Source organism: Abramis brama, assembly GCF_963993115.1.
Source record: "Abramis brama genome assembly, chromosome: 9".
Classification (NCBI taxonomy): domain Eukaryota; kingdom Metazoa; phylum Chordata; class Actinopteri; order Cypriniformes; family Leuciscidae; genus Abramis; species Abramis brama.
The window spans coordinates 8,859,525-8,879,877 of NC_139971.1; the positions used below are offsets into that span (position 1 = coordinate 8,859,525).

The 20,353-nt window shown below is 39.9% G+C and overlaps 2 protein-coding genes across 3 annotated transcripts in view; one reads left to right on the top strand and one right to left on the bottom strand.

The window, feature by feature from the left end:
- veph1 (ventricular zone expressed PH domain-containing 1) overlaps positions 1-20,353 on the bottom strand; it is a 136,020-nt gene that overhangs the window by 68,015 nt on the left and 47,652 nt on the right. For both annotated transcript variants that reach the window (XR_014607682.1, XM_084124046.1), the window contains exons 5-6: positions 6,667-6,830; positions 4,094-4,303 (exon numbers count right to left, since the gene is read on the bottom strand). Coding sequence is in view for 1 of the 2 variants with exons in the window: in XM_084124046.1 (XP_083980172.1) it covers positions 4,094-4,303; positions 6,667-6,830 (374 nt within the window). In the remaining variant the exon portion in view is untranslated. The remainder of the gene's footprint in view (positions 1-4,093; positions 4,304-6,666; positions 6,831-20,353) is intronic.
- On the top strand, positions 13,333-17,955 carry ptx3a (pentraxin 3, long a). The gene is made up of 3 exons (XM_084124585.1): positions 13,333-13,643; positions 14,375-14,959; positions 16,597-17,955. The coding sequence occupies exons 1-3, from the start codon at positions 13,493-13,495 to the stop codon at positions 17,226-17,228; spliced, it is 1,368 nt and encodes a 455-aa protein (XP_083980711.1). The 5' UTR covers positions 13,333-13,492; the 3' UTR covers positions 17,229-17,955.

Below are 20,353 nucleotides of genomic sequence, written 5' to 3' on the forward strand. Positions count from 1 at the left end.
GATGAATAACAAGGACTCCGTAACAAACACTAAAACAGACAGGGTATTTATACACAGAACCTAACAATGATGATGGGGAACAGCTGAGTACAATGAACAGTGATGAGTGCAGACAAGGATCGTGGGAAATGTAGTTTATAATGTGAATGACACCGTGGGGGACGAGGACCTCTAGTGGACACCAGGGAACATAAACCAACACTGTGACATAACCCCCCCTCTACGGAGCGGCTACCAGACGCTCCATGACCCACAAAAAACAAACAAAACAAGAGTCCAGGAGGGAGGTGGAATGGTGGAGGATCAGGGGGAGGGATGGGGGGCCAGGTCCATGAAAGGGAACAGGAACAGGAGGTGACGGCTTAGCCGGCGGCCAGGCCGAAGCAGACAGTCCATCGGGTGGCCAGGGCGAAGCAGACGGTCCATAGGGCGCAGGTCCCAGGCCTGAGACAACAGTCTATCGGGCGGCCAGGGCGGAGACTTTCCCTCGGGCAGCCAGGGTGGAGCAGGTCGTGTAGGCGGCCAAGGAAGAGACGACCCCTCGGGCGGCCAGGACGAAGACGACCCCTCGGGCGGCCACGGCGGAGACGACCCCTCGGGCGGCCACGGCGGAGACACTGGCTAATGAACAGGAACAGACACCAGCTCAGGAACAGACACAGGCTCGTCGGTGGCCATCCTGTCCGGAGACACTGGCTCGGCGGCGGCCATCTTGTCCGGAGACACTGGCTCATGAACAGAAACAGACACCAGATCAGGAACAGACACAGGCTCGTCGGTGGTCATCTTGTCCGGAGACACAGGCTCGGCGGCGGCCATCTTGTCTGGAGACACCGGCTCGGCGGCGGCCATCTTGTCCGGAGACACCGGCTCGGCGGCGGCCATCTTGTCCGGAGACACAGGCTCGGCAGACGTGACGTGAACAGTCTCTGGATCGGCAGACGTGACGTGAACAGTCTCTGGATCGGCAGACGTGACCTGAACAGTCTCTGGATCGGCAGACGTGACCTGAACAGTCTCTGGATCGGCAGACGTGATGTGAACAGTCTCTGGATCGGCAGACGTGACCTGAACAGTCTTTGGATCGGCAGACGTGACCTGAACAGTCTCTGGATCAGCAAAACTCCTGTGTCTCCTCCATGCATGCAGTACTGCCAATGCATAAAAGAGGAAGACAGCCCTCTTGGCCGTGGCAGGACTGATGGTGGGCAGCTCCGGGACGATCTTCGGGATGACAGTGGGCTGCACGGGGACGATCTCCGGGATGACAGCGGGCTGCACGGGGACGACCTCCAGGACGACAGCAGGCTGCACGAGGACGACCTCTGAGACGATAGCGGTCTGCACGGGGACGGCCACCGGGACGATAGCAGGCTGCACGGGGGCGGCCACCAGGACAACAGCGGGCTGCACGGGGACGGCCACTGGGATGGCCTCTGGTTCACTGGGGAGGCAGGAAGTCTTCCTCCTCCTCCACCGTTTCTTATGGCGAGGTGCAGGCTCCGGGCTGGACAGGACCAGCGGCGAAGGGAGCTCAGGGGAACTGACCGCCATGGCCTCCTCAGTCTGGCGGGCCCATAAGGCAAAGCACTGAAAAATGTTCATACGAGGAGGAACCTCTTCAACTTGTGAATTCCCCCTCTGCTGCCTCCTCTCCCCCTCAGTGGTTGGGGAAGAGCCACGAAAATCCATACCACTGGATCTATGCATTGACGGAGTCCTTCTGTCACGATCCACACTCAAGGAAACAAGGGAAGATCCAATAATGCAGTAAGTATTTATTTGGGAAATCCGTAACTCATAAATCCAGTCCAGGCAGGGGTCAAAATCCTAATAAGCGATCAAAAACACAAAACAATAAACGGGCAAGAACAGAACAGAAACCGACCTCAAAAGTGGTGTGATGAATAACAAGGACTCCGTAACAAACACTAAAACAGACAGGGTATTTATACACAGAACCTAACAATGATGATGGGGAACAGCTGAGTACAATGAACAGTGATGAGTGCAGACAAGGATCGTGGGAAATGTAGTTTATAATGTGAATGACACCGTGGGGGAAGAGGACCTCTAGTGGACACCAGGGAACATAAACCAACACTGTGACACTCAGAAGTAAGAGCAAAACAAAACCCTGGTCGCGAATTAGCAATTTTAAAGAGAAATGTCGGAGGATTTCTATATAATAGAGGAGGAGCTTCAGTTTGTTGCACAGCCCTATTTGTTTAAACCGCGAGAGGTGTCTAAGCTTACGATACTCCAACATCCTACGTCATACATGTGTCACGGGTTACTCTTGTAGCGCAAGTCAATTTGCGTAGTATGCGTACGGTCGTCTGGCGGAAGCTAGTTATTTTAGATTATAAAGTTATAAATATGGGTATCTCTCTTACAAAAACCCATGGCTTCGCTTCTGAAGGCCTTTACTAACCCACTGGAGCCAAATGGAGTCTTTTTTTTTATCATGAATGGATGCACTTTTTGGGGGTTTCAGTTTTTTACAGCCATTCACTGCCATTATAAAGCTTGGAAGAGCCAGGGCATTTTTTAATATAACTCCCGATTGTATTCGTCTGAAAGAAGAATGTCATGTACACCTAGGAGGACTTGAGGGTGAGTAAATCATGGGCTAATTTTCATTTTTGGGTGAACTAACCCTTTAATACAATGCTAATCAACATAGCCTGTATGATAGAATTTAATAAAATAATATATTCTCACTCTGTGTTAAGAAGCAACATGAAACCACAGAAGTAATTTCAAACACGACGGACAAGTTTTGTGATTTTGGAGCAAAACATGATATTAAACTCTTTTCAACTCTTCTAAATTGTAGTGTTTGACGGTATGCTAAGCAAACATACTAGCTTTCCCTGTTATCAAGATCAATTGTTTTATTACTAATTTTGAAAAGTAAGTCCAGGTAAGATCATTTGAATGTTTTCATTTTAATCATTTCATAATTGAAAGCAAAGAAGGTTAAGTGAGAGGTCCGATAAAAAAAGAGAGATTTACAACATTATAAATAAAAAAGTGCCAGTAAAAAAATAAATAAAATAAAATAAATGGGGTACGGTTAACTTTTTAAATGAAATGCTCTTTTTTTCGTCCAATCGAAAATGTGCTGGGAGCCCACTATTCCTATAGTTATGAACTACACTTTTACCTCTAACTTTAGCACCCGAGTCAGACGAGTCTGTTATTGGCTGAAGCGCTTCAGACCTGTCTGTTATTGGCTGAAGCGCATCAGACCTGTCTGTGATTGGCTGAAGAGCAGGGCTCCACCACAGTAGTTTTAAAAGTGTCTGTCAAATGTAAGCTTGCCCTGTTGCTCCGTCAGCACATTTATCAAAGTACTTTGTACTTTTGGTGAAAAATAAATGTAGCGAAGTTGAATACTTTATTTTTATTCTATTTAATTATACTCAAGAAAGTAGAAAAAAAATCGAAAAATCTACTCAAGTACTGTAACGAAAGTATTTGTAATTAGTTACTTTCCACCTCTGATTTTAAAGGTAATATAAAGAGAATATAAGAAGCTATTAGTGCAAAAGCTTAAAGATAACATGTACTGGCATATGCTTCTTGATTGTTATTCACAAAGACTTGTTCCTTCATTCTGAATTCTTGATTAAAATAATTAACATTTGTAAAATAGTTTTCCACAATATTAAATGGGTCTTTAAACTTATAAAACTGCCTTATAAATTTCAGGATGGGGGTCCCTCCCATGATTTCAGGGGGTCCATGGCATCTAAAAGATTGAAATCCCATGGTGTAGCCCACTATAAGTGTGATTTACAAAAACCTCAGAGATGATCAAGCTGTGCAGCATCTAACGCCATTGTGGTATCTGCACTTAAAGTAGACAACAATGCTAATGCTGGCTAAAGAACTACTGAATGTCTACTTAATGACAAATTAAAACTATTGAATTTTTAATGCCCTGATGCAAAAAAATGTAAATGCTTTTTGACACAGCAGGTCAATGTCATGAATGTCTACTTTTCAAACACTCAGTCAGTCTAGGAATCTAGGAGCATTCTGACACAAGAACAAGTTTTTAATGCATGAACACATAAATACCCACCTCACTAGTCAGACCCACTGTCCCATGGATCTTAGCGATGTGTCCCAACAACCAAGGGTTCTTCTGACCCACATTTCTCAGTGTAGACAGGTAGGGAGCGAGAGAGACAGGGCTTGCCTGAGCCACGTTAACCAAAACACCCAGGGCAGGGTCGCTGAGATCATTGTCACTGAGGTAACCAATGAACGATGGTACCAAAGATGACAAAACCTGAGGAGACAAAAAGACAAGATTATTCAGAAGGGTTAAAGCGTAAGACCTTTTTTATATTCGACAAAAAGCGTAAAGCATGACAACGGGCCGAAGAAATAGGACGGAAGGAGAAGCATAAGGTGGAAAAGTTTGTTCTCTGCTGTTCTTGGAAGCACACAGGGACAGGCTATCTGGATCCTTCACAGTGGGGATGTAAAAAAAACACCACAAACACACTCATTTGGTCCTTGAACTGTTCTTTCATCAGAGATCCCTTATGGTTCTAATCGTGCAGCGTAAAGAACCACTACACTCTGGTTGGTTGAGTTCAGTGCCGCCCACCCATTAACCAGAGTCCCTGGTTCCTATATGAGCTTGTGGAAAAAAATTGATGGAGATAGTAACAGAGAAAAAAAAAAGTAGAGCAGAAGGAAACTCGTAATCATCCTCCCACTATGGAGAGTTTTTCAAGATTTATTAACGTCTGTTACAACAAAGCAGTGATGACCTTCAAAAAGTGACTCACAAAAGAAATAGAGATCATCAGTAAAATCTTGTGTGTTGGTTGACATCTTGTGTCATGTCTTACGATGACCAGAGGCATATGAGTCACATGAGTAACATGAGCTCTTTTCTCCAGCATGAAATTGATCTAACGATACCCTTTTAGCAAGGATTTGCTTAATCCTCTCATTGTTCTTTGGGAAACCTTTGAACTGGCAGTGGTGGAGAGGAGATAAAGAGGATCTGGTGGGACAGGGAGGACAGCAGACAGGACGTCCTATGAGAGGCAGGATTCCCAGCCTCTGCCAGGATGTAAAAACCACTGACTAATCTTAATTAATCCCATTTGCTTCCAAATCTCTATATAAACTACCAGCAGTGGCCGAAAGTTTTGTATTGTTAACACGACGGATGCGCGTTCTCATCTTATCTCTCAAATTAGTGCTGCTGTCGGACAACGGTGTTCTGTTAAGTACTGCAGGAACGGAGCGGGGGTGGGGGCAGGTTTACCAAACAGGACCCTTGCAGGACGCTGGTGGTGGGGTAGAAAGGGCCTGGGGAAACCCCTCTTTGAAATGATTTCTGATTTACAACAGATGGAAAGTTATTGATGTTGAGTTATTGACACCTGTTTGTTTGCTTTTTATCCATCAATCCATCCATTTAAACAGAAAAAACTATTATACATTTATATGCTAGTCTATGCTGGTAAGTACTTGTTTCAGCTGGCAGACTTCTATAGTCATGATAAAGTGAATACCTGGATATATAGTATTGTGACATTCATCTGAGTGTAATGGTTTATTAACAAAGAAAAATGTAGAATGGAGACTTGGTTCTATAAATCTGTTGTTGATTGGATTTTGATGGCAGATGAACATGAGCTTGCAAGGCTAGGGTTTAGGAAGACTTAATGATTGGTTATGACATTTTGATTAAACATTACAATGTCAAAAACTTATATTTGTCTACAAAATATTAATAAGTCTTCAGTAAGCAGATAGTACATCTTTGAAACAAACTGCACCCCTTCCTGAGAATGAGTCACATGCATAACTTTAGACACACTAGACTGAATTCATGTTTTTCATGATATCAAAAACCTTATGAATTAAAGGCTAAAGCTTTTCCCCAAGTGAACAATAATTGTTCTAGCCTTTATCAGCATTTCATTATTCATGCTTAGCCTCATCATTGTTTCTGTAAATGAACTGTTTCTGTAAACAGTTTCTGTAAATGAACCTGTTTTCTGTTTCTGTAAATGAACACAAATGGAAATGACAAAAGAATGACCAATAACAAGATACTGTCACATAGTCTTTCCTAATCTCACCACTATTGAAAGCACACAATGTGTCAATGTGAGTATTTCCACTGATGAGCTGATTGATATGCATGTGCTAGTTACCCAATGCAAAATGAACACCTCATGACTACTGCATTCTTTACTTCTAACTCCGTACATCTGCTATCTGCCAGATGTAAAATGTGAAAAAACAAAACAAATGGCTTCTGTTTCTGCCAAAACTGTGGTTTCCTCTTTTCCTGTAAAATGTGTCTTCACTGAGAGTCGTGGGGAGTTATCGGGTTATGATGCGTTTTCTTATATTTCCCCATCCGTTTGGCGGCTCCTATGGTATCGGCAGATGCGTCAACCATCAAACTGTTTTACAGTGTTTGACCTTGTGCTGCAGCTGTCTGCTTTAAAATAAATGCTAAATAACTCACTCTGTACTCATTTGTGTACCCACCCCTCCACTCCCTTGGTGACCTTTAAATTATTTTTTCTGTTACTCAGAATAACTCGCCTCGACCAGAATTCATCCCCAAATACCACTTTCATTCTTTCACTCACTCATCAACCTCTCCTCACTTACCAGGGGGTGAAGGTCAGAAATCATCTGCAGTAGTCTGAGCAGGTGGTGTCTGCCGCCCTGGTCCAGCTGGGACATCATCGCCGTCAGCTCACGGATATGTTGATGGATTGGCCCTGGTTGTCGTGGATATACGGATGGCAGCACTCTCAACAGCATGGAATTACCTATTCAAACCAACAATCAATCAATACAGCACACTTCCCTTATGAAAATTACCATGGTAGCGATAATCTATGCCAAAATGGCACTTATGTACACACAAAAAATGTTTAAAAATAAACAAAAAAACAAAACAAAAAACAAGATGAACAGAACCTCCAACTAAGGAACAAATTGGACTGTTGTGGAAATGTACATGACATTTCTCATGCAAAATAAGTGAGGGTGGATTCATTATCTGAGCCCTTTTCTTGAAGCACTATTGGAGCGTTTTCAGACTGTGATGGCATGTTTCCACAGTTAACATCATAAATCTAACAATGTTTTTCTCTCTGAGTATTTGTTACTGAAGTTTTTGGCATTGTAATGAATCAATCATTAACATGCCAATGTAATCAATCTCTTGATATTTTTCAATGTTAATGTATTTGTTCTTGGCAGACTTGATCTGCTACGCATGCTGCTGCTGCTGCAGAGCAAGTATGGACTTGCTACTTCCATTAGATAGGAAGACACGTTGCTGTGAGCATGTAAGATTTGCTGCTGCAACAAACAGATATAGGAATAAGGAGCTGGGGGAGATGGAGGGTTTCAGAGGAACTAACACTAGTTTACAGAAAACACTGAATCAGACTATTTAAATGTTGAGCAAGCAATCTCATTGGCTGCAGAATCAGTAGAGGTCAATCAGCTTGCCAAGTGGTAATGGGATGATTGCTTGCAGACTGCATGTAAAGTAATTATTAGCTTGCAACATCTAGAGTTTAATGATTGAACTAGATATTTGATGCTGTTGCGTGTTTCAAGCACCAGTTAGTAACCTCGGAAGTATGACAGTTATGACAAACGTGTGACACATTTCACCACTACAGTCAGTAAGTACTAAAAATTCAATATGAAAAACAAATAAGATTTGGGTGTAGTGGAATTATTAAGTAAAACTAAATGTGCAACTTTTTTTCTTCCTTTATTATATAGCACAGTAGAAGGTAGCACAGGAAGCGAAGGGGGGGGGTCAGGATCGGGAAATTGCATGAGCTGGAACTCAAACTCGGGTCGCCTGAAGCGCAGCTGTTCTACATGTCGGAGCATCGGCCATGAGGATATCACTTTGACGTAACTGTTTCTGTGGAAGAAAAAAAGCCCTTTGATCTGCTACGCATGCTGCTGCTTGCATGAGCTGGAACTCAAACTCGGGTCGCCTGAAGCGCAGCTGTTCTACATGTCGGAGCATCGGCCATGAGGATATCACTTTGACATAACTGTTTCTGTGGAAGAAAAAAAGCCCTTTCAAGTTTTAAGTTCAAGTTTGAGCTCTGGCAAGCCATCTAAGTCAGGGCGGTCAGTTAACAGACATAATTCTGTAAAGGAGATGTTTCTCATGGCTCAGGTAGGACATTTAGGCTTGCAGAAGACCTGCCCACCTGTTTCTACAAACAGTGGGTGGTGTTAATGAAGGATTAGTGTTAAACATAACATTCCATAATAAGACAAGAGGGGAAAGGTTATTGGCCTTAGACAGTTAACAGGAAATACTAACAATCTTTCATTCACTTCCAAAGACCACATGTGATAAGTAACTTAATCTTTGCCAGGTGCTTTGGCAGAAGGTATCTTTACATTTTTAGAGAAATTTCAACCCCCTCATGCAAAACCCTAATGTAATTTCATGTAATTACATTAGGGTTCCCAAGTAATACAGTTTCTATGTTGCCTAAATTAGTTGCATATATACCCTTCTGAAAAATCCAGCATTGCTGGTCACCAGCATAAGGTATGTTTTGCATGTAGGGACAAACATGGGATGCTGGTTGCTTGTCACCAGCATGGGAATATTGCATATAAATTAAATAAGAAAGTCAAACATGGTTTGTTTTATTTCCATATCACTGAATCTATCACTAACAGTGACAGGATACATTTTTTTAATAGATTTTCGTGTTTGAAGTCGACATTCACATGTTACAGAATTTTCATTTTAAAACACTAATCTAACAATACATAACATTAAACAACATTTATCTACATAGAGCTAAAACATTTTAAAGACTCTTTAAAAAGAAACTAATTGGAAAGTGTAACCATATTTTTTAAACACTACCCGTGTTAGCATATGACTGAAGTAATATGATTGTTTATTAATCATGTTTAGGCTAAGTTATATTCAGTGATTCAATAAAGTTATATTCAATGTTAACAATAAACCAAGGGGCTTTCGACTGGCCTAGTTATTGTTTTCAGGTACTGATATTGAATAAAGTAAACAAATGTTAAATAAAACTGCATAGTCTTCACTGTATAAAATGAAATATAGATTAAACCTTTTTAAAGTTACAAAAGCTATTCAGTCAAGAGCCGCGAGCGATTTTTTTTCCCTTTGTCTTGTTGTTTATTTAACATTAAAAATACAGGTAGCAGTTCCACTGACTTGTAATCTCATGCTTTTAACAGCAAAAACACATTTGGACCTGTCCTTACACAAGCGTTTTATTTCTCAACTGTTTACGTTCACTTAAGGGGAGACACCCCAGGTGAATAGGAAAAAAAAATTTAACTAATAGATATCAGCATGAAACTTCTCCAGCTGATTACTGACATTAAGACAAATATCTTTTGTATTACAAGTTTTTAGAATATTTATGGGATATCTCAGGATATCTCTTTTTATCACTCCATTAATCATAAAAAACTGTCAACAGCCATAAAAAAACCATTTTCGCCCCGTTTTTAGGTATAAAATGTTGTATAAATCAGAATCTGAATGATATATGAACAAACCCCTCTGTAAAATCATTAAGAATATAGATAGGAATACAACTGGGAAGTTTGGTGTATGTAAATGCTGCTGAAGTGGAGATTTCTGGCTCAGTGTATGAGGAAAAAAAAACATTTTGAGAAACCGGCCTTTAAAGATTTGTATTGTAAAAATTCGTACTTTTTTAGTGGAAACAACTATTTACAGACACAATATCTTATCAAATCATTAGCAATCAACAATACAAACCACCTAAAACACATCAAAACTTATAACACAGCATTTATGGCCTTCAACTGAACAGAACCCCAGTCAAAAACACTCAAAAACACACACAAACGGAATCACGTTGTCAGAAATTGACATCAGCCAATGAGATTTCGCTCTTAGAGTTAAATGCCCCATTGTAGTTTCACAATTGGTTGCTGATAAACCACAAGTCTGAAAGAAGACGTTATTGAAGACAAAGAGCCCAAGATCTCAAAATTGACTAGTAAAAAAAAAGAAGAAAAAAAAAGATGTTTTTGCCTGCCGTGTCTCCCCTTAAGTCATAACCAACTATGTTTACTAGGATAATCGCAATATGGGCATATTTGTCATAATTGTGTGTGAATATGTACGTTCAAGCGCAAGAAAACGTGAAAGAGAACTTCTCAAACAGCGAGTACCAAATGCTTCTTCTTGCACTTTTTAAAATATTTCAATAGGCAAAGCTTGCAAATGATAAACACGTGCAAATTATAAACTTTTGTGACGATGCAGCACTGGCCCACCAGCACTCAGGCAAGTGGCACTGTCCCAGGAGTCGTTCACGCTCCATCGGGCAGTCCTTACTGTCGAGCCCTGAATGCATCACACACACACACACACACACACACACACACTGAAAGTATCTATCACAACTTCGCTTGACAAAAAATTCACTCAAACTATGTGTAACATACTTAAGCAGCATCCACTAGGGGTGGACAATATGACCAAAAATTTGTTTCATATGAGAAACTGTATTTCATGATAACAATATACATCATTAGTTATTTTACATTTGTTATGTAAAAACGAACAAAGAAGCAAATTACAAACAATAGAACAAATATGATAGAGATACAAATTAAATAAACAATGTTTTTCAGGTACAGTAGGTTTATTTAATATGAATACATTTATTTAACACCTTTCATTGTTTGATTAACATTAATGACACAGACAGTTATTTTAGGCTGCTGTCACTTTAAGACCAAATGTCATTTAGGCACAAAGAGAACTGAATTCGGGATTGTGCGCTGTCTGAGAGAGAGCGCTTCTGGTGTGTGTCATTCAGCATGATACCACATTGAGTTCTTTTCTCACAACTTACTGTGCATAATAATTGATAAACTCATTTTGAAGATCTTCGTTAAATTCTTTGACATTCTCGCGTTTGACTTGATCTCCTCTATGCTCTCTGATACTGATACTCACCAAGCAAAGACAATTTAGGAAAGAAGAGATATGGGACAAAACATAATATTTTCATAATAAGTCGGGACACTAAAAATGGAGCTGAAATACGGGAATGTCCCGGGGAAAAAGAGATGTCTGGTCACCCTATTTAAATCAGAAGGACTCAGAGCATTAACACATTTTGTTCAGTACAACACATAATAAAGTGCATTCCATGTACAATAAATTACAAAAATGTATTTCAAGGGAATGATAAATATCCAGGTGTTCATTTGAATATTTCCTTCCTGCTCAGCCCACTTCTGGTGTAGGTGTGAAGTTGTCATGCAATATAATGCACAATTAAAATCTAGTTAAGAGGACCTCATTGTCTGAGCTTTGCCGTCAATTATGGTGTAGGTGCTACTGAAATTTCATCATCAGCACTTTTCATTCCAAGGTGGCAGATTGACGACATTAGCCAAGGCTGACTGACCTTCCACTGTGTTCCCTTTAGACAACGAGACCAGTCATTCACATTTGTACTGTCCCGTTACCCTGCTCTGAGTTCACATTCAGATACGCCTCTGTAATTTTTGCAACAAGTAATATACATCCTCAGCAGGGAACACACGCTACTGTGGGAAATGGGAGACTGTGGGGTGGGATCTCCATCAGTTAAAACAATTATGCTGAACAGAGAACGTGTTGAGATAATTCTGACTGCAAATGGACTGATGACTTATGTAAAGCTCACATTCTGAAAAGACTTGTTGACATGCTCATGCTGTCATAAACATAGCTGACATAAGCAGAAAAATTCATCCGCTGGAATTTGGCATTTTGAGTTGCAGACATATTAATGTCAACTTTCCAAAGGGTGAATGTCATGGGACCCTTCTGTTTCCATAATGTCCTGCACATTAAATATATAAATCCTGCACCAACCCCAGAAGTTACCCAGTACAAACAGAATAATAGATCATTAATATTTGAATAAGTAAAGCACATTATTCGGTAATAAGATAATATAAGAGAACATGGGCATTAAGGAAATGTTTTTTTGTGGTTTATCATGTGGTGTGCAGATACTTGAAAAAACAATCCGATCAACTTTTGGATCAGATTTTGGAGTTAGGTTTCTGAACAGTGGATTCCAATCAGCAAATCCTAATTCAGAACCGGATCCAACTCTTGTTTTGGACTGGAGAAAAGGAGGTGGGACTAGGTAAAGGTTTAGTATAGTAAATCGGTATATTTAAAGTCTGCTAAATTGCTACAACTTTGTGCTAAATGCACGTTAGTTATCCGGAAGTAGTGCAGAACTGTGTACCAGTTTAACCCGTGTAATCACTGGTCGCTGTACTAGTTGCGTTTCTGATGCTGGCTGCCCTGACATCATTGGTGCACTGCAGAACTGACCCTAGCTTTTGAAAATATGATCACAAATGAGAAGCCCTGTAGGCAAAGATTTGGCTCACAGGAGATGGATCGTATGCTCAACTATCTTCACTTTTGGTAGTCGCAACTTCATGTCTCTGTTGTAACTTTTTTCAACTTTGCCATTAATTGACCACTCTCATTGAAAATTTAAAATTGATGGAAAACCTGAAAATGAAAGTTGCTACTAAATTAGGGACTAAAGGTAATGATACACAGGGCAACTTTTTGAGCAATGTTGCTGGGCAATCTTGCCGAGCGATTGTTGCTTGGGCACTTTCCCATTGAAAATGGGCAATACATTTCTATCTGGATAATTTAGATCGGTCGTGGGCCCTGTGTCTCATCTGGTTGCCCGTTGATGGCAACATTGCCCAGCAACATTGCTCAAAAAGTTGCTCTGTGTATCATCACCTTGAGTGTATGAATGGGGGTTAGGGCTAAGGGTTAAGATCCAAGTTAGATGAAGGAACACGGGTAGTATTTATAACAGACGTTAAGGGTCAAGGTTAAAGCTAAGGGTTGGATTCAGGTTTTAGACTGTGTTTGATTAGTGTTAGTGGTATTAAGGATAAATTATATCAAGGAATAGGCTGTTACGTGTGTTACTGGAGAAAATTTACATTCATTACAAAAATTCCCCTGACCTTTCCAGGCCACTTTTTTTAAAATTCACTGGTATTTCCAGGTTTCCTTTACTTGCCTTGACTTATACCTCTTTACCCAACATCCTCCCCCAAACTCTCTCTCTCTCTGCCTGAGTTGCAGGAGCAGTACAACAGTTTGACTTCCCATACTACCTCCAACGAAGAATTTCTCACTGAAGCTACGTAACTCTCTCTCTCTCCCCCACCCCTCTTTCTCGCTCTCTCTGAGCGCAATGTTTATATAGACCACAGAGCTCCTCTATCAGGCTCAGTTGCCTTTCAGCTGCAGTTCACCAAACAAGCAGGAGTCCAGCCAACCGATTGCTAAGCATCTAACAAGAAGGACCAACAGAGAGAGGAAGAGACATTATACACAAACACAGAGTCTTGTTCTTATTCTCACATGGCTAGCATATCCATGTGGACATTCCTCCAGGCCATGTGTCTGGTGGCTTCATTGTCCATGGCAGTATCTGATAATTATGACGAGGACATCGATGTGGGCTATGGACCCAATTATTTAAACGAGATAACTGACGAGGACCCAATGGAAGGTGAGTAACTGACAGAAATAAAAAATATTCCACTGTGATCAGTACTAATCAGCTGTAAGTTAAGGAGACGTGCAAGTGCTGACAGGATAAATAAACAGGATTAAAGGAGTTCCACTATCAGAGTGTGTGTGGACATGTCAAAACTGAGTTTTATTAGCAGGGAAAAATAAACTCACCAGGATGTGTTTAGACATTTGTGAATGTGGGAGTATTTGTGGTAGCGTAACAGAATGCATGTGTTGTGTTATGACATCATATAAATTACAGTTTTATTTGTGGAAGAGGTTATACTACGATTGTGTGTTGATTGTTGTTTTCAACTAGTATGTCTTTGGAGTATACTATTTGTCTCTGGCGACAGCAAACGATGGAGGAAAGAGAAAGAGAGAAAACATAGAAAGAGAGAGAGAAGCTGATTTATTAACCAGATTTACCCGAGAAACAAAAAATGTGTGTATGTTTGATAGTCATATATACATACTGTATAGCTTTAGATATATTAAGCTAAATTTAAATCAAAAGAGCGGATCATTTTTTTAAGTTTGTGGATTTTATTGTGAAAATTTGTTCGTAGGCAAACCATAGTCATCTGAGTTAGCTAGGACCATGTCGCACTCGTCGCTGCTAACCCTTCAAACTCAGCAATGGTGTCACCTTGAGTACATATAAAAATCATGTCACGTAAGCTCAATTTTTCTGCGTTCCTCTCTTTCCCTTGATTTCTCTCTTAGGGGATACCCCCACACCTTCCCCTGAACCCTGCAAAGGTCCAGCTTTTACTAAGTGGGATAAGCTCTTCACAATGCTGGAAAATTCCCAAATGAAAGAGAACATGCTCCTGCAGTATACCGATGATATCATCAAGGTTGAGCTGCAGAGTCTGAGAGGAGAGATGTTACAGTTTGTGGCCCAGTACGGCGGCTCTTGTGCATCTGCAGTTGAGAACTTGGTTCGACGGGCTGGGACTCAAACAGAGACGCGATTGCAGAATGCGCTGGACCGTGTGCGAGAGGTCTCAGCTGATCAGTACGCACGGCATGATACAGCCCTGCAGCAGCTACTGGCTGGCAGCGTAAACCAGGCTGCACGGCTGGAGCGACTGGAGAACGGCTGCGTGAAATGGGAGGGAGGAGGTATGGCCTCCCAAACCAAGAGCATCCATACCCGACATCTCATGCAAGAAGTGACTGAGACAGAGGGATTATATGGAGGTAGACTGGAAAAGACTCTGGCAACTATCTCCAGCGAGCTGCAAACCATCCGTGAACAGTTGACTCTTTACACCAGGTCAACCTTTGCAAACATGCTTCCATCAGGTGAGACAGTCTACTGTATGTTGTAACAAGCAAAAGCAGTCCATTTGCCACTTTATTGAGAGGCAAGTATAGCAAACAATGGGTAGGGAGAGGCAAAGTGGGATAAAGAAATGTCTCCAAACCAGATTCAAACATGTGTCCTTTAAACGATATCTCAAAGTGTTTAACTATGTGCAATAAATGCTATCCCATGGCTCAGATTAAAGAACACATTGTGTGTTAGGGAAGGGTAAAACGCACATGTAGATTTATGTTACAGGTTTTGAACAACAAAACATCATGCACCAATTTCAACCCCCTTTGCAAGTATGTTGCTTTATGTGAGTTGATCTTTTAAGCTCAATCTGGATAGGAATAAAACAGACCGCCAAGGTGACGATTCTGCTTTGGTGCTGTACATTTTGAGCCGTAAATCTGTGATTTATGCAAACCACATGCTACCATCAAACCACTAGCCAACTTAGCTGACTAACACAAACACAAAATGTCAACTCATACGACCCCCTGAGCAGACCTAAGGTAGGAGGCTGATATCCCCCAAAATCTAATAAATGTTTAACCCGTACGACTTTCCCCAAGCTCCTACTGAGTTGAGAAACGAGCTTTGTCCGCATCAAGTCCGCTTTCACCTTGTCAGTAAGCCGGATACAGTTTCTAGTCAACTTAAGCAAAAAAAAGATTTAATCTGCGAATGCCCATGCCTTCTGCATTAAATAGCTTTGTAGAGGTAGAGTAAATGGAAGACAGAGGGAGGTATAATTATTAACAGCTATACAGGGCGACCACACCAAAGTGTCCAAGAGGGAAAACAGAACCAGATGAGACTTCAGAGAATGACTTAGCCTCCCTCCATCCTCCCAAAGCAGGAAACCCAAGACAAATGTAATGAAAATACTGTAAGCTACGGTAGGAAAGGAGAGCCATAGCCTGTCATAGCAAAGCAATCACCCATAGCAGAGAAAATCTCATTACCAAACCCATTACCAAAGACCCTTCAATTTCTTTTATGACTGTTTTACAAGCCTTCCACTGTAATTCAGCTTATTCTAGTTGAAGATCCTCTTAATAGTTATGCAAGTTAATTGTGCACAAAACTGTCCATCCGTATAAAACTCACACAGGCTTACAAAAAACAACTGCACAAAGAAGATCCTAGTTGGGTTCTACCAGACCAATTCTCATCATTCTCATTCAGTAGTGAATAAATATTAATAGCACAAGGAATAAGGAATAAGTCTCTTGATCTCTGTCGCTCTTTAGAAAGGGTTAGTGGGAGCAAAAACTGGACAGGATCCACAATGACTAAATGTTTACAATAAAAACCATTACTCCGAGGACCCCTATAAGAATAAAAAGAATGCACTGAAGATTACATCACAAAATACTGACCTTTTAATTAAAAAAAGTTCATACTTTGTGATGAACCCTCCTTGAAAGGTTTTGACTATGTGAAGGTTATCCATAGAAAATAAACTAAAGTTTTCTACAATGCAATCATACGCACCTAGTGATGGGTGGAGTGGTGCAATGGTTCTCCCTCTGAAATATAGGGGGACAGACATCACTACAGACTAATTATGTTCTTTCCAATAGGGGATAATTACATTTTGTTAACACTAATCCTTCTTTCTCTCCAGGCTGTGACACTGGGCTGCTCTTCCCCACACGTTCATCTACAGCTCATGTTGAAGTATCAGCCAAGAAAACCTTCCAGACCAATGCCGTCACCATTTGCCTGTGGGTGAAACCAACTCAGGTGCTCAACAAAACCATCCTCTTCACTTACAGCACAACTGGCAATGCCTACGAACTCCAGCTGGTGTTGAATGGACAGAGTGTCTTTTTTACAGTCAATGGTGAAGCCCATTTGGTGGAAGCTTCAGGAGCAGTACAAGAGGGTCAGTGGGTGCACATTTGTGCAGTCTGGAGCTCACAGCAGGGCTTGGCCTCGTTGTGGGTGAATGGTCAACAAGCTGCAAGCTCTCCCGGAGTGGCTGAGGGTCATGAGCTACGTAGCAAAGGAAGCATACTATTGGGGCAAGAGTATGGACGTCACTTCAGGCATTTTAGTAAGCCAGACACATTTGATGCTGAGCAAGCCTTCACAGGGAAGATGACCGGAGTGAACATGTGGGACCATGTTTTGGATTCAAAGGAAATATCTCAGCAGGCACGGCTGGATGGGAGTGGTTGTGGTATCCGTGGTAATGTGGTGGCATGGGGCGTGTCTGACATTGAGCCAAAAGGGGGTGTCAAGCTAATATACTAATTTCTCTACTGTCTTAACCACATGAGCCCTGTATACCAATCAGCTGAGCTCCTACAATCACATATTAAGAACCTGCTTCGCTACACCTGCACACAACAGTAATTTTCCTCTTTTTCAGATGTGTGGAAAATGTTCCTTCATAGGGAAATTGTAGGGTGAACAGGCTGTAGTCAAGCAAGTTAAAATAGGTAAACTGCTGCCATTGGAGGGACATCATCACATATGATTATATATTTTTACAAAAATGTTCTGTTTTAAAAGAATGTTTTCAATTAATACAAAGTGGAAGGAATTTTTACAAATATATTATGTATCACCAAACTATTTATCTTGATTGGTAATGTTTACATTAAGATTTGACTTAATTTTTAATCTATTTGTAATGTAATCCTTCTGTCCATTGTTATTTTTCGTATGCATTTTTTAAACTATAGAATCTGTTAAATATGGCTATTTCGAAACATTTTGTTATATGATTTCTGCTAATGAATAACTTTTTTGCCTTTGGTTTGTCGTTTTAACACAAGGTGGTTGCTATTTTGATGATGGAACTGTGGAAAATGTTTACAAATTGTGACTATTTTTGTTTCTGCTGATGTGATTAAATGTATTATAATGTAAATTGTTTTTTGTTAAGAGGCAAAGTTGAATGTATAATGTATATAAATATTTTTCTGAGGGTCGGGAGAAACAAACCATAATAAAAATTCAAAACTAAAAATGACAACAATAAAAAAACATTGTCATCTTGGACCAGTTGAATGAAAAAGTGATCAAGAGGTGAATGGGTGAATGAAAGTGCATTGGTTAATAGAACATACCCAGCTAACATGGAACATTCTCAGAACTAGGGATGCACTGACATATTATTATTTTTTGGCCGATATTGATACCGATTTTAACAAACAACTATTGGCCGATTCAGATACTGATATTTGTCATTTGCTTTCTTTTTTTATACTTTTGTTATTAAAATAGTGTTTTGATCATGTTTTAAATTAGCAAAGTTCAAAAACGCATGCATTAAAAGGTATACTAGCAAGTTGATTGCTGCATCATCAAATAATTTCTATTGAACATAGATTAGATCCATTTAATATTCAACAGGCCAACATAATATATATATATATATACACACACACAAACACACCTACTAATACAGCCAATTTCACATGCAATTGATTGACAGAAACTATGCTTAATTTCAGTTTAACAACATTAAAGAGGACTTGCTGAACTGTGCTCAACTAAACCGTCCTCTTCTCTTACAGCACAACTGGCATTTTAAACATATTCTGTTTTTCATCTGTGAAATAAATGCATGTCCCTGAATGAACGTTTTATAGTGTATTTAATTCAACTGCTCAGGTAATCTTAATGGTATGACCCATTTCAGGGGTGGCCAAAATTACGATCTAAAATTAGTCAGAGCTAAAAATGTATCTTCATATTTCTTAAATGTAACTTTAATATATATATATATATATATATATATATATATATATATATATATATATATATATATATATATATACACACACACACACACACACACACACACACACACACACACACACACACACATATACATACATATAATGTATATATAAATATACATTAATCCTTATTAAAGTTACAAAAGTTATTATTTAGTCAAGAGTAGTGAGCGATTTTTTTTCACTTGTTGTTTAACATTAAAACACAGACATTAGCACAGCAGGAATATTAGGCTGCTTTCACTTTAAGAGCTGCATGGATCCAATATACTGGTACACGTGTTTTATTTCTTATCTGTTTATCTTCATTTAAAACATAACCGCCATTTTAATATAATTTTGTGTGAATTAGAAGAGTGAAAGAGAACTTAATTTAGTATTTGGGCGCTGTCTAAAACGTCTAAATTAAAATTTTATAACTTAATAGCAATGCTAGCAAAACATATTTTTGTTAGCTGGGTTAACTGTAAAGTGTCATACATATATCATGACTCGATGTTTTATCATACCATATCCAATTTGCTAAATCATTCTTTAATTAAAATTGTGCAGGGTGTCCAAAATGACACACTTGATGTGTACCTGTCATGGCTGTACCATAGGTTGTTCCATTCGTGATTTTAGGTTACATAAGAATGCTCATGAGTTGTAGCCACTATGAAAGTGTGGACTCGGATAAGAACCACAACAGTTTAAAGGTATATTCACATTTACTGTTGTTAGGCAAATTTTTGTGGGTGCAATACATTCCAGACATTTCATTAGGAATTCATGTCATCTGAAATTTCAAATACTTGAAGAAAGATTTCAATACGTAGAATATGCAATGGATTTAAGTTGGTCACGCGGATTGACCTGCGTTGACCAACAACAACTGTTTTGCCTGAATGTTACTTATGTCTGCGCTGTGTTCGCTACACTATTGACATTCGAAAATGGGGATATTTTACCAGCAAAATATTGTTGAAATTTTGGTAATGTGACCACACCTTAACACAGCATTTGAAACAGGGCCAGTGAATCTGCTCTATACGTTTCAATATCTCTTGTGTGGGTAGAGGTAAAAACCTTTTTTTAAGGTAAAAAACGTACAGAATCTAATAGAAGCGACTGTATTAGTTAATGTCAACATTAAATAAAATTCAAAATCAATTTTACTTCCACACTGAGATAAACATTATATTAAAAGAAAAACACACACACACACACAACAACAACCTTTACCACATTGGCAAAAAAGGCAAGTTATTTCAGACACAGAGCAATTAAATACATTTTGATAATGATTATGAACCTTTGTGATCATGAGTCATGTACATTAAGTGTAGAGTATTCAAGTAATCAGTTAATTGAAAACATGAGAAAACAGCATGGGCCACACTGAGTGTCTGGTATTTTACATTTATAACACGCAACATAACCAAAGATCTGGATGACACTGGTCACGGGTCAGTGTAAAAGAGGAACAAATCATTGGCTTAGCAAAAACACTCAGGCCTCAGACTGATTAGTGGATCCAGATGGTGGTAGGGAGAATGCATTCTTGAAAGGATATTACTAATAATGAGCATTGCTAGAGGGAGTTTGTGAGCCATTCAAAACCTTTAATGTTTCAAAGATGCTCTTTTC